Raw genomic sequence first — 15,509 nt, forward strand, 5'->3', positions numbered from 1 at the left:
GGGAGAGCGGGCGCAGGCGCAGTGTAGCGAGCTCCCCAGAGCGCGGGAAGCGGCGCTCAGTTGGCTCTTGCAACGCGTTTTTCAACAGTGGAGGAGGTCGGTCCGGTTGGTGAGTACTCGTTCCCGCTGCCGGTGCCCGTGTCGCGCACCGAAGGGAAGCGTGTCCTTTTCCCGGTTTATTGTCTGGCAGACCCTCTACTATATCTTGTTTGTGCCACCAGGGTGGGGGGAAAGGGGCCGCCGGAGACTAACTTCCTTCCCCATCAGCCACTGTCTTTCCTCACCTTTAAAATAATATTAGCTTTTATAAAACATTTTTAGGTAGGTAGAAGAAAAGATGCCTGCCACACAGAAGCCGATGAGATTTGGACATACAGAGGGACACACAGATGTCTGTTTTGATGATTTGGGGAGGTAAGGTGCTTGGAAAAACAAAAACAGTATTTCGGGTGTAAGTATTAGCACTTTTGTTGTTTTAAGGTAGATAAGTAGTCAACCTAAAATGACTCACCCAGGTAGAGAGAAATAAGGCTGAAATCTAAAATGGCACACATATTTTCCTTAGATTTATTGTTCAATTCGGACCGACATGGTAGTTAACTAGTATGTCGGAAAAGCGAGTGTAAAATCATATTTCCAGACGAGTTGGAAAGATGTGACCTTTCTCCCGTATTTTTCTTTTGTTGCCTTCCTCTCTGCGTCCCACATTATTTTATTGTCAAATCACCTACTTGTCAAATTCAGTGGCCTGTTCTATCTTTCTGGTATTGTATCTTTCCGTGGCTTTCGTAATGCTATTTCGTTTTTTCATTGTTGTTTTTAACCTTTTGACGGCTTTTTAAAAAATTAATTTATTTTTAAAATTAACATATAATGTATTTTTAGCTTTCAGAGGTCGTGGTTGGTGATTCATCAGTCTTTTTTTTTTTTTTCTTTTTAAAGATTTTATTTGTTTATTTGACAGAGAGGGAATACAAGCTGGGGAAGTGGGAGAGGGAGAAGCAGGCTTCCTGCTCAGCAGGGAGCCTGATGCCTGACTCCATCCCAGGACCCTGGGATCATGACCTGTACCAAAGGCAGACGCTTAACCACTGAGCCACCCAGGCGCCCCAGTGATTCATCAGTCTTATATAATACCCAGTGCTCGTTCTATCAGGTACTCTTCTTAATGTCCATCACTCAGTTACTCCATACCCCCTTTTGATAGCTTTTTTCCCAACTTATTTCCTCTACTTGATTGCTAAATTGTGATATTTTCCCAAAACCCTGGTCTCTTTTACCTTTTTAAGTTTCATTCCTCTGCAGTACTGTCCAGTTGTGTGGCTTCCACGGTCACTCCTGTGTTGATTCTTTCACTGAAAAAAATACTTGGGTGTCAAGTCTGGTGGAGGCTAGAGGCACAGTAGTACAAAGCACAATCTATTCCTTAATTGACCTTAAAGTCTTTTTAAATTGACATACATTGAGCACAAATTAATCACAAAAGCAAATGTGTGTTTAGAAATTAGTGATAGGTGCAATGATAAGTATATTTGAAGGGAAGTTGATACAGCTTGAGGAAGCAGGGAAGGTTTCTCTGAGGGGTTGTTTCTTGAGATGAGATCTGAAGATTGAGTAGACGTTAGGGAGTAAAAAGAGATGGGGTGGTGATGGCAGTGAGGTGGTAGTGGTGGCATTCCAGACAGAGGGAACACTGCAAAATTCCAGTGGGGTAGGGACCATGCTCAAAGGATTGAAAGAAAGCTAGGAATGCCAAAATGTAGAGTGTGATACAGGGGCTGATGAGAGATGAATCTGTGAAGGTAGGTAGTGGTTATCCTAGCCAGGATCTTCTGTACTTTATATGATAATATTAGAATAATGTTTATAATATATATTTATATGTATTTATATATTATATATAATATAAATTTATAATATATATTATATATATTATAATAATAATAGAATAACATTTTTATTCTGAAAGCAGTAGGAATGTTTTAAAAATTTGAAGCAGAGAGATGTGACCAGACTCTTGTTTTTGAGAAGTTACGTGGAGGATGAATTGGAGGAGTAGAAGTAGATGCAGAAAGACTGGGATCTGTATTACTCTGGTAGAGTATGATGGAAGCTTGAACTAGAGAAGATGTATATGGAAAAAAGGATACATTCAGGAAATACTTAAAAGGTAGATTCAATAGAGTGGATCAGACATTAAAGATGAAGGAGAGGGAGATGTATGGGATAATGTCTATGTTTCTGGATGTAACATTTGGAGAAATGATAGTGCCATTCACAGATATCTGAAATGCTTGGAGAGGAGATTATTTCAGAGGTAGAATGAGAGTAGAGATTAGGAGTTTACATTTGGGCACTTAGAATGTTTCTTTGAGATCAATTAGAGATGTAGACAGTTGGATAAAATGGGTTGAAAGCTAAGAGAAGTAATAAATGTAAGCTAGAAACAAATTATATCGTTTTTTAAAAAAATATTTATTTATTTGTTATTAGAGTGTGAGAGAGAGATCACAAGCAGGCAGAGTGGCAGGTACAAAGAGAGGGAGAAGCAGACTCCCTACTGAGCCGGGAGCCTGATGTGGAATTTGATTCCAGGACCCTGGGGTCATGACCTGAGCTGAAGGCAGACTCTTAACCGGCTGAGCCACCTTGGCACCCTAGAAATCTATTTTTGCTGATGTTTCCTGGAGTTCAAGATTGAGGTCCAGGCTGGAAATCTACATGAGGAAGTTGTCAATAAGTAGATATTTAATGCTATGAAATTAGATGAAATCGCCTAGGGATAGAGTAAATGTAAAGGAAAAAGGTTCAAGGGCTAAGCTCTGGGACACTCCAAAACATTTAGAGATTAAGTTGGAGAGGAAGATCCAGCCAAGGAGACTAAGAAAGGGTGACTGGAGAAGCAGAAAATCAAGAGACAAGAATGATGTCTAGAAGGCATATGAAATATAAGCTTTTTTTAAAAAAAAATTTATTTATTTATTTGACAGAGATCACAAGTAGGCAGAGAGGCAGGTAAAGGGAGAGAGGGGGGAAGCAGGCTCTATGCTGAGCAGAGATCCCGATGTGGGACTGAGTCCCAGGACCTTGAGATCATGACCCAAGCTGAAGGCAGAGGCTTAGCCCACTGAGCCACCCAGGTGCCCTGAAATATAAGCATTTTAAGGAGAAGGAAATAATAAAGTGGGGCGCCTGGGTGATTCAGTTGTTAAACTTCTGCCTTTGGCTCAGGTCATGATCCCAGGGTCCTGGGATGGAGCCCTGTATCAGGCTCCTTGCTCTGGTGGAAGCCTGCTTCTCCTTCTCACACTCCTCCTGCTTATATTCCCTCTGTTCTTGTGTTTCTCTCTGTCAAATAAATAAATAAATTCTTTTTTTTAAAAAAAAAAAGGGAGAGAAGTCATAAACTATGTCAGATGGTGGTGGGTCAAGTTGAGGACTGAGAATCCACCATTAGATTTAGTGATATGGAGGCATTGGATGATCTTGAGCTTTTTAAATGGAGTGGTAAGAATGAAAACCTTGTCTCAGTAGATTCAAGAAAATGGAAAGGAAGGAACTGGAGTTAGTAAGGATGACACATAAAGAGCAGGGGTAGTTGGATAGGAATTTGAGATCAGGAAAGGTCTTTGTTTTAAGGTGAGACATACAGTATATGTAGAGTGGGGATGATCTGACAGAGAGGGATAAGTTGATGTTAGACTAGAAAGAGGGAGAATTGCTGGAGTGGTAGCCTTCAGTAGGTGAGAGGGGCTACGGTATAGTGCATAAGGGGGAGACAGTGGCCAAAGGTAAGAGCGTGGTCAAATTCACAAGTGGAAGGAAGGAGCACCTAAATGGGATGGGGAGAACATGCAGCCAATTTCTGTAGACTGCTTCTGTTTTCTGAGTAAAAGAAGAAGCAAAGTTAAGAGTGGGACGCAGTAAAGGTTTGAAGAAAGAGGAGTATATATGAGATAGATGTTCAGAAGAGAAGGAAAGCTGAAAGGCCTAGGGAAATGTTAGGTGGAATACTGGGCAGCACTAAGCCTACTTTAGGTTAGTGATCACAAATTTAAAGTGAGACCAGACAGCCCAGTTATGTGTTTTTCTCTAGCTGTGTTTAGCTCTGCAAGTGCAAACTTTTTTTTTTTAAGATTTTATTTACTTGTTTAAGGAAGAGAGAGAAAGAGAGAGAGCACACAGCAGGGACCCTGCAGTGGTGCTCGATCCCAGGACCCCAGGATCATGACTTGAGCCAAGGGCAGAGACTTAATCAACTGAATCACCCAGGCGCTTCAAGTACAAATTTATTAATAGGCATAGATAGGGAATTTGCCAGGTAAATATGACACAGTGAAGAAGGGTCAGAGAGTTTGAGGATGAGGTAAAGGAGTGATCTGAAGGACAGACTGGAATCTAAGCCAGATTAGGAGGGATGTGAGAATTTGAAGGAGAGTGAGAGACAGTGAGGAAGTAGTTTCAATAGATTGTAGATCCTAATAGAAGTAAAAAAATTGTTGAAGTTAGGATATTAAGGGTATAAGGTGAAAAGATAAGTGATTAGGGTGATTGAAATTGAAGTTATGAAGCAGTTGCAATATTGATAAAGACAAAATTTATGCTATGACCAGGGGAGTTTGAGGATGAGGTGGAAGACAAGGTTTGGTGTAAGTCTTTGTCTATATGGATACTGATAATACTAAGAATTACAATAGGAATAGTGTTGTTAGAGAATGACAGTGAGCCAGCCTTGTGCTAAAAATTCTTAGGGAACATGGGAGATTTCTCTTTAGTGATTTGTAAGTGTTTTGATAGCAGTTTTTTGCCGTTTTCTTTTTTTTTTCTTTTCTTTTTTTTTTTAAGAATAGTTTGTAGCAATAGAATGGAAGTAATAGTGAAATGCAAGGGAGGCCCATCAATAGACCCCACAGGAATGTAGAAGAAAAATCAGCCACCCTTTAAGAGGACTGAAGATAAAGCAGTGTTCTCAGAAGAAATGTTGGGGAAAAAAGCTGAGGATGGAGAGATTTTTCTGGTGCCTGACCATGAATTTCATGAGGCCAGTGGAAGGGTCAGGGAGAGGGGGGTCAGATGAGGGACAGAACATTGCTTTGTGAGGATGGAGAATCCAGATGGTGAGAAATAACTTGGTAATCATTGGCTTCTTGTAGTTATGTCACAAAGAGGATAAAGGCATGATAGAATTAGTCCTTACAGTGGTTTTTTTACTCAGAAACTTAGAGTGATTTTCTTACCATCCAAACCAGAGCACCTTTGGGAATGAGGAGAAAAATTTCAAGAGTTAAAATTAGTTTTTAAAATTATTTATTGATTCGCAAATTATTCTATTTTGGTAGATCTGTAACATTTCTTTTCAAAAACTGTTTCAAAACATTTTTTCATAAAAACATTTGTGACATTAAAACATTAAAAAAAATTTTACTTTGATTTTCTAAACATTAAATATATAATCCAAACATTTACATAAATAGAATATTTTTAATACATATTCATGTACTTTAATCATTTTTTAGCCTTTCTCTAACATGATATTGCTGATATTTTTCTGAAAAATATTTTTTTCAATATTGTCTTTTTACTTTTATTATAAAATTGGAGTCTTCCTCAGAGTTAAATTTATAGTGAGACCTTGAAGTGAGACCTTCAGTGACTTTTTTTTAATTTTTATTTAATTTTTATTTTATTTATTTTTTTTTAAGATTTTATTTATTTATTTGACAGAGAGAAATCACAAGTAGGCAGAGAGGCAGAGAGAGAGAGAGAGAGGAGGAAGCAGGCTCCCTGCTGAGCAGAGGGCCCGATGCGGGACTCGATCCCAGGACCCCGAGATCATGACCTGAGCCGAAGGCTCAGTATCATTTAACTGTTTGAAAAATTATTTTACTAATGGCAACAACGTATTAACAGCTATAACTTTACTTCATACTTGAATTAGAAAAATTAAAATGAAAAATGAACAAAATTAATTTAGAACCCCTGTCATCTGTTTTAATGCTGCAGTGTTCAGTACAATAGCCAGGAGCCACCCAGGCGCCCCAGTGACTTTTTTTTTAGACCATAATTTTTTTTGAAGATTATTTAATTGTCAGAGAGAGAGAGAGAGCCCACGCACAAGCGGGCAAGCAGGGGGAGCAGCAGGCAGAGCAGGGAGCCCTGATGGATGGCAGACTCTATCCCAGGACTCTGGATCATGACCTGAGTCCAACAGAGATGCTTAACTGACTGAGCCACCCATGTGACCCTAGACCCTAGACCATAATACTTTTCAATCAGAAAATACTCTCTTTAGGTTCTCACATACCTGGTAAGGTCAAAGCAAATTCTGTTAAATGGAAGAATCTCAATTTTTATTTATTTTATTTTTATTTTTTCATAAAGGTTTTATTTACTCATGAGAGAGAGAGAGAGAAACAGAACACAAGCAGGGGGAGAGGCAGAGGGAGAGGAAGAAGCATATTCCCCACTGATCTGGGAGTCTGACATGAGGTTCCATCCTAGGACCTGGAGATCACAACCTGAGCTGAAAGCAGAACCTCAACCTTCTGAGCCACCCAGGTGTCCCAGAAGAGTCTCAATTTTTAAAAATTTATTTTAAATAGGTAAATCTTTCACCTTCAGTATTTTTACAAGTTCTGTTTTTGTTTTTTGTTTGTTTGTTTGTTTGTTTTAACCTGTATTCAGAGTATCCTTTTTCAGTAGTGAGGTCTTCAATATTTTTAAAATTTATTTTACTTTATTTTATTAGTTCTTTAATATTTTTAAAGATAAAATTCATCAGGTAAGTTGTGTGTGGTTTCTTTGAATGTTTCACAAATTTTAAGTGTACTTAATTTAAAATTTAAAAATTTTAAATAAAAAATTTAAAAATAAATTTATGAATACGTTCATAAATTTATACAATTGAAAAAGGAGTTCCCTCAAAAGATTCTTCTCACAGGTCAAGATATTCCAGAGTACAATTAATGAGTTTCAAAATTATATCATTCAGTCTTTCAGCTTTTAATGTACAATTTGTTCAATTCTTATTTGCTTTTGAAGGGATAAGTTTTAGTTATCTTCCTGTGCATAAGCTTTGTTTTCATTAACTGCATTTTACTGAAAGCTTCAAAGCCTTAAGTTGAATGCTTAAATTAGACATTGTTAGCTGATTTTGAGCAAGATGCTACTAAGACTTAGGGAACCTGTTTCCAGTAATAATACCATCATTATAGGACATGTAGGTTTTATAAATTCACTCTTCATGGGGTTACTTGGTGATGGGCATCAAGGAGGACACTTGCTGTGATGAGTACTGGGTATTATACACAGCTGATGAATCACTGAACACTAGATCTAGAACTAATCATCACTATATGTTAGCTAATTGAATTTAAATTTTAAAAAGTCACTCTTCAAAGGCTCAAATATTTAAAAAATACTAAGTGATGATAGGCAGAAGAGAAAGCACCTCATGCAATGCTGAAGTATTTTTATGTATTTAATATCAGTTTGTTAAAAAAATTTTGTTGTTTTTCTGGTATAAATAAAATGATCTCAGAATTTGACAATTATGGCTTCTGTTTTAATTGGTACATTATCACAGTGCATTTGGTTATGAATTACACTTTCAATTTGAAGTACATATGTGTTTCATAGGTTTCTTAACTCAGTAAGTGCATTGTTTTTGCTATAGTGCTGTGCTCAGCCAAAATGTTGTATTAGTACAAAAATAAAGAATTTTATCTTTAGCATTGAACTTTTCAAATGAAGTTATATAGAATCACCAATAATGTTAGATGTTTCACATCCACAGAATAAACTTCTAGAAGCTTTACTTTGTTTTCATGAGCTGAAGAGAAGACTATGCCATTATTGGAATTAATCTGACTGATTCTCTATTTAAACCCTCTGATGACTTTGAAATAAAGCCAGTATCATTTAACTGTTTGAAAAATTATTTTACTAATGGCAACAACGTATTAACAGCTATAACTTTACTTCATACTTGAATTAGAAAAATTAAAATGAAAAATGAACAAAATTAATTTAGAACCCCTGTCATCTGTTTTAATGCTGCAGTGTTCAGTACAATAGCCACTAGACACAGGTGGCTCTTTAGATTTTAATTAAAGTTAATTAAATTTAAAATTCAGTTCCTCAGTTGCATGAGTGACATTTTAAACCCCACTTTAATTACTCAGGAGCCTGTTTGAGACCATTTCCATCCTTTAAGATAAAGCTCTATTGGACACTACTAAATTATGAAAAGTTCCGCCTGACAAGATGCAGACTCTGCAGCTGTAGAAGCATGGTTTTCAGGAAGTCACAAAATAACTACTAACTTACAAAGTAGATGCTCAGGTTTCTTCAGGAATTTTGTGTCTTCTGACTTCATATGGTTGGTGTTATCAATCCAGCCCCCATGATAAGCGTCAACTAACATTTTGTTCATGTTACATGAACTTATCCATTATCAACTTCTTGAGAAGCAGAAATGTAGTATTTAATTTTTTGTTAAATGCGTACTTTTGTTAAACTTGTAGCTTTTTTTTAGTTGCTACTGTAAGGTACTTCATTAAAAGGCATAATCAATAATAAAGTTAACATTTAGTTTTATTCCTGTAGTAAATGACAAAAACACAGTCAGAAGAATGTTTAGGCAACTCTAAAAGCTCAACTTAACTATTTAACTTAACTATTTGTTGCATATATTTCTCATTAATTCCACTGTATTTCACTATAATTTGCCATTGGTACTGCCAACTGGCACCTGCAGCTTCTCCCTTGCTGGCCGGCTGATTGGGTCAAATAGTCAGTAGTGACAGCAATATGAAGTCCTTACCCCATCACTACTGAGGACTGAAAGAAATCACCGTAAGGCCTCTTGACTGGCTTCACTTTAGTTTTTGTTTGTTAGCCGCTATTGTCTGCGGAAGGAAGTCTTAGTTATGTTGCATCAAGTAGTGAGTGTAAGACTGATGATTCACAGACCTGTACCCTTGCAACAAACAATACATTATATGCTAATAAAAAAAAGGATTGGAATGGGGAGATGGGTTATCACTTTTAGATTTACTTATGTGATACAGGGAGAATTCTTTAATTGTACATGTTTCACTAGTAAACAAGATCATGGCAAAAGCTGGAAATGCAAAGAGGTCTGTCAAACCCACCCAACCAGTTTTGATGCAAATAATATTAATATGTTTTTTTTAAAAAGATACTACATTTTATTTATTTTTAAAAGTTTATGTATTTTTTTTAGTGACCTCTATACCCAACATGGAGCTCAAACTCACAACCAAAGATTAAGAGTCACAGGCTCTTCTGACAGAGCTAGTCAGGTGCCCCAATACTAATATGTCTTAAAATTTAAAAAATTGACCGATTCTAAACCAGCTCTATGCATAAATCAGGATTGTCCTTGGCTGGGGCACCTGGGTGGCGCAGTTGGTTAAGTGTCTGGCTTCAGCTCAGTTCATGATCACAGAGTCCTGGGATCAAGCCCCGCTTTGGGCTCCCTGCTCAGCAGAGAGTCTGCTTTTCCCTCTGGCTTGTGGTTTCTCTCTGTCTCTAGCAAATAAATACAATCTTTAAGAAAAGAAAAAAAGAAAAAGAAAAGGAATGTCCTAGACAAAAGGACTAACGGTTCTATTTATTTCCTATAGAAGGGAATCCAATCTTCTACACTTGCGTTAAGATCATTGTAAATAGGATGACCCCCAATCTACATTTTCTTTCTCAATTTCCTGTACTATCTGCTCTGCTCTAAGTGAACTCCTCCATATTTTACTAACTTCATATTGTGGTTCATGTGGTTTCCTCTGAAACTGCTCTTTTCACCAATCTCAGCATATCCAGTTCTACTTGCCCTTTGACTTCCCCATGTAGACACCACCTTTCTTATGAACCTCTACAGTTCTTTATGTGGCTTCTCTTTGCCATTTGCCATGTTACTTTTTTTTTTTTTTTTTGCTTTTATATGTGTCAGGACACATACCAAATGAATAAAAACACCAGGAAAATGGGTTTAAAACAAGACTTGAGAGATACAGGTGGCCATTTGATAATCAGTTTAGGATTACTGAGCTCTTGTATCCATCCACTTATTCATTCAACAAATACTTATCAAGGCTTCTGTATGTCAGCTTGCTTTGTGCTAGAGGCACAGTGGTGAGCAAGGTAGACCTGGTCCCTGTTAACAGGGATTACCCATTCACCTTTCTTATATTATTCCAGATAAAGAATTTTATGCCAAGGAGAAACTGTAGGGAACATTAAACTCACTTTTCGTTTTATAGGATAGGAGATTAGCAGGCCTTTTTATTAAGACCTATGTATGTAAAGTGAGAAAACATTGAGTAACACTTTAATTTTATTGAAAAAAAGATAAAGTATTCCAAAAAAATTAATAGGCCTGAAACTGGGTGACTTTTTTTTTTTCTTTCCTGAAACTTGGATGACCTTTTAATGAGTGTGTTCCCTTCACAGTTACATTGTGACTTGTGGAAGTGATGGTGATGTGAGGATTTGGGAAGACTTAGATGATGATGATCCTAAGTCCATTAACGTTGGAGAAAAGGCATATTCATGTGCTTTGAAGGTATTGGAAACATTTATAGCAAACCATGAGAAGTGACACTGCTGTTTGATTTTTTTATAAATGGGTAAAGAATATTTTTGTTGAAGTTTTGAATGTGCTTTTTTTTCTCTTATGAAATCATAATATTCAAATGTGTACCATAATAATACAATAAATTTCTCAAAATTTTTACACATAAAATCTGAATCTGAATGGGTTTAAAATCTGAATGGGGGGCACCCGAGTGGCTCAGTTGGTTAAGCGACTGCCATCAGCTCAGGTCCTATTGGGATTGAGCACTGCATGGGGCTTCCTGCTTGGCAGAGAGCCTGTTTCACCTTCTCCCTCTGCCTGCTGCTCTGCCTCCTCATGCTCCCTATTTCTCTGTCAAATAAATGAATAATCTTAAATAAAAATTAAAAAAATAAAATCTGAATGGTTTATTAAAGGTGATAAATGGTTTATTAATGGTAAACCAATTAAAATATTTGCAAGAAATTATACTTTTTCTATTGAGATTTAAATGTTCCCTTTATTTCCCTTTCAGAGAAAACTCCATGGCATTCTCAGGGTTTTAGTTCACTAATTTAGACAATTATTTACACAAGAAAAGAGGAATATTTTAACTTTTTCAAGACATATACATATTTCTAATGTTTTTGGGTTTTTTTTTTTACAAGATTTTGTTTATTTGAAAGAGAGAGAGACCGAGTGAGAGAGAGCATGAGAGGGGAGATCAGTTAGCAATAATCGCGCCTCGGATAAACCTCATTGGCTATGATAGTGCCACTGCGCAAAGCTGAGAGAGGGAAGGGCAGAAGGAGAAGCGGACTCCCCATGGAGCTGGGAGCCTGATGCGGGACTCAATCCTGGGACTCCGGGATCATGACCTGAGCTGAAGGCAGTCACTTAATCAACTGAGCCACCAAGGTGCCCCTCTAATGTTTTATGTAAGGTGTAAATAGGGGAATGATATGTAGGTTATTTGAAGAATGGAGACATGTTTTCAGAAGACCTTTGCAAACTGAGTATCTAAAAACCACTAAGCTTTTTATTTGTGATGAATTTTAAGTTGAGTGTATTGTATTTGGGTAGAAAAAAGTATTTTCACAGACTTCATGTTTTTTTCAAACCCAGGTTCATTAAGGTAGAGGAATGAGATAGTCTTTAGATACTTAAGATGTTCTTTTAAAAATTGTCCTATGTAGGGGCATCTGGGTGGTACAGTTAGTTAAGCTTCTAACTCTTGGTTTTGGCTCTGGTGGTGGTCTCAGGCTTAGATTGAGCCCTGTGTCAGGCTCCATGTTCATCATGGAGTCTGCTTGAGCTTCTCTCTTCCTCCCTCCCTCTCCTGCGCATTCTCACGTGTGCTCTCTTTCTCTCTCTCAAATAAATAAATCTAAAAAAAAAATGGTCATATATAATGGAAAATATATTCCCAGAAGGAAAAATAGAAATGATCAACATATATTAGATACAAGTTAAGTTTCACTAATAAGCAAAGAAGTACAAATTAAACAATTGAATTTTTTTTTTTCTATCAGATTAGCAAGGGTGAAAAATATTGCTAATTCCAGTAATAGTGAGGGTTTGGAGAAGTAAGTATTTGTAAAGGAAGAACACTTTCCCATCTTTTTCCTTTATTCTCACACTACTACCTTCCTCATAACATTTCCAGCACCAGATGTGTGGGTTTTTTCTCCTACACCAAGCAATTTTCTGTAATACTGGCTGGGTGTCCTACAGTTCGGTTCAATTTGGACACTGACAGGAGTGAGCACAGACCTTAGAGTTCAGGGGCTCAGTCCCATGAGACTGTCCCCCACTTCAGATAATAGTTGCAAGTAGTAGGTCCCCAGGTTACCCACAGCATCTGTCCTACTTGGCTATAAATCAGAGGATCCCACTTACTTGGAGTCAGTCTTTTGCTACAGTAGCTCACAGAATTCAGGGAAACACTCCTACCAGTTCATTATGTAGTGAAATATAGAGAAAGGATACAGGTGAACAGCCAGATGAAGAAGTACATAGGGAAGGTCTGAAAGGCTTTTTTCCCTCCCATGGAGTTGGGATCCTCTGCCCTCCTGTTAATGGGGATGTGTTCACCAACTGAGAAGCTCTTTGAACCTCATACCTTTGGGATTTTTATGGAGGCTTCATTACATTGGCATAATTGATTATTAATTCCATTTCCAGCCCTTCTTCCTTTCTTGGATGATGATGGGATAAGGCTGAAAGTTCTGTTTCTAATCATGGTTTGATTTTTCTGATGACCAACCTTCATCCTGAAGTTATCCAGGAGCCCACCAAGAATTGCCTCCTTTAAGGGTCTTTTCTATCACCCAGGAAATCTCAGGGGATTTAGGAGCTTGTGTCGGGAACTGGGATCAAAGACTAAATATTAGAGCAAAAACTGCTCCTAGTAGTTTTATCACTTAGGAAATTTCAAGGGTTTTAGGAACTCTGCCAGGAATAAGAGGCAGAGAGCAATATGTATTTTCTATTATTTTACAGTATTGCACAACAGTTGCTGGAAATGTAACTGGGGAGTTTTGGTTTTTTTGTTTGTTTGTTTTTTGTGGGGGGAGGGGCAGAGGGAAGAGAGAGAGAATCTTAAGTAGGCCCCACACAGGGCTCCATCTCATGAGCCTGAGATCATGACTTGAGCAGAAATCAAGTCCCCAGGTGTGCTTGGGGAGCTTTTTAAGAAGTAAATTGAGGGATGTTTGGGTGGCTCAGTGGTTGACCTACTCAGTAGGTTGACCTGCTTTTGATTTCAGCTTGGTTCGTGATCTCAGGGTTGTGGGATAGAACCCCATGACAGGCTTCATCCTCAACAAAAAGTCTTCTTGGGCCCCTTGGTGGCTCAGTCATTAAGCATCGCCTTCGGCTTTGGTTGTGATCTCAGGGTCCTGGGATGGAACCCTCCATCGGGCTCCCTGCTTGGCAGGAAGCCTGCTTCTCTCTCTCCTACTTCCACTGCTTATGTTCCTTCTCTGGCTGTGTCTCTCTCTGTCAAATAGTAAATAAAATCTTTAAAACAAACAAACAAACAAACAAGGAGTCTTGTCATATTCCTCTGCTCCTTGGATGGAGCTTCCCCCTCCCTCATTTGCACTCTTTCAAATTAAAAAAAAAGGGAGTGAATTCATACTGTGTATAAAACATTGAATGCACAGGGTCATTTCTGGCTATTTACCTTGAGGAAATTCTTTTTTTTAAGATTTTATTTATTATTTGACACACAGAGAGAGATCACAAGTAGGCAGAGAGGCAGGCAGAGAGGGGGGAAGCAGGGCTCCCTGCTAAGCAGAGAGCCCAACTCAGGACTCGATCTCAGGACCCTGAGACCATGACCCGAGCTGAAGGCAGCCCGGCTGAGCCACCCAGGCGCCGTATTTTTTTTTTTTTTTTAAGATTTTATTTATTTATTTGTCAGAGAGAGCACATGCAAGGGTAGGGACAGGCAGAGGGAGAAACAGGCTTACCACTCAGCAGGGAACCTGACATGGGGCTTGATCCTACAATCTGGGATCATCACCTGAGTTGAAAGCAGTTGCTTAGGTACCTGAGCCACCCAGGTACCCTTTACCCTGAGGAAATTCTTATATTCCTTCTATTTGTGTGGTCAAGTATATTTTTAAAATTATTATTTATAAGTTAGAACTGATTGAAGTGTCCTTCAGGAGAAAATTTGTTTTGTAAAAATTTTTTAAAAGATTTTTATTTATTTATTTGAGAGATGGCAAGAGAAAGCACAAGGGGGGCGGCAAGAAGAGGGAGAAGTAGGCTCCCTGCTGAGCAGGAAGTCCAACCAGGTCCGGGACTGGATCCCAGGACCCTGGGATCATCACTGGAGCTGAAGGCTGATGCTTAACCAACTGAACCACCCAGACGTCTCTATTTCATGAATTTTGGTAGACCCATGAAATGTATTTTTATGTAGCCACAAAAAAGAGTGAGTGCTATATATCTTCATCTGCAAAGATATTTACAGAGAGTTGAAAAATGAAAGAGAGTTGCAGAGTAGTCTGTATTGTGTAGTCTCATGTTTAAGATAAAGGATACATATATACGTAAATGTATATAAGAAAGTTAGAAAGACTTAACCCCAAAATGTTAGTGGAGATTATTTCATTAGAGTAGGGAAACTCAATCTTTGGCCAGAACAACTTCATGTTTTTAATTTTCTTATACAGTATGTATGCACTGCATTATTTGTGTATGAAAAAACTGTAAAGAAGGAAAAAAAAAGTGGTCTTGTAATAGTTTCCTTGGGCAGCTGTAACAAATTTTCACAAACTCAATGGCTTAAAACAACAGAAAATTATTGTCTCACAGTTCAGAAGGTAAGATGCCTGAAATCAAGGTGTGGGCAGGGTTAACTCCAAGACCCTGAGACAGCGTCTGTTCCATGCCTTTTTTCTAGCTTCTAGTGGGTTGCCAGCTATCCTCAGTGTTCCTTAGTTGGAAGAGACATCACTCCTATCTCTGCTTCTCTCTTCACATTGCCTTCTTCTCTGTGTCTCAAATCTCCTGTCCATTTTCTTATCAGGACACCAGTCATTAGATTTAGATCCTTAATTTACTACGTGTGCAAAGACCCTATTTCTAAAAAATCCAGGTAACTGGATTTAGGACTTAGGCATGTCTTTTGGGGGCCATTATTCAATCCACTACAAGTCTGATAGTTTGTGCTTAAATGTTTTCTTTGGCTTTAGGAATAGACTTTATGGTACTTCATTGAAATGACTTTACCACACAGCCATGTGAAGCTGAAAATTTTACAACAGATTTCCTTTTAAAATATAATTGCTTATAAATATACTTTCTATTTTTGGAGTCATTGGTATACGGAAGTATGGTCAGACGTTTTGTTTGAGAACAAAGTGGAGAAAATATCACTCTCCAAAAACAGTAAAAATGAGATGAATCAACTGGTAGT

At 37.9% G+C, this 15,509-nt stretch overlaps 1 protein-coding gene and 1 pseudogene across 1 annotated transcript in view; one reads left to right on the plus strand and one right to left on the minus strand.

Annotated features, from left to right (window-relative positions):
* Positions 1–34: 34 nt before the first annotated feature.
* WDHD1 (WD repeat and HMG-box DNA binding protein 1) overlaps positions 35–15,509 on the plus strand; it is a 65,472-nt gene continuing 49,997 nt past the window's right edge. Inside the window, exons 1-3 of the mRNA XM_044232177.1 lie at positions 35–109; positions 322–414; positions 10,474–10,585. Of these exons, the coding sequence (XP_044088112.1) occupies positions 338–414; positions 10,474–10,585 (189 nt within the window). The 5' untranslated portion in view covers positions 35–109; positions 322–337. The remainder of the gene's footprint in view (positions 110–321; positions 415–10,473; positions 10,586–15,509) is intronic.
* On the minus strand, positions 11,190–11,365 carry LOC122894838 (annotated as a pseudogene).

Source organism: Neovison vison, chromosome 13, assembly GCF_020171115.1.
Source record: "Neovison vison isolate M4711 chromosome 13, ASM_NN_V1, whole genome shotgun sequence".
Classification (NCBI taxonomy): domain Eukaryota; kingdom Metazoa; phylum Chordata; class Mammalia; order Carnivora; family Mustelidae; genus Neogale; species Neogale vison.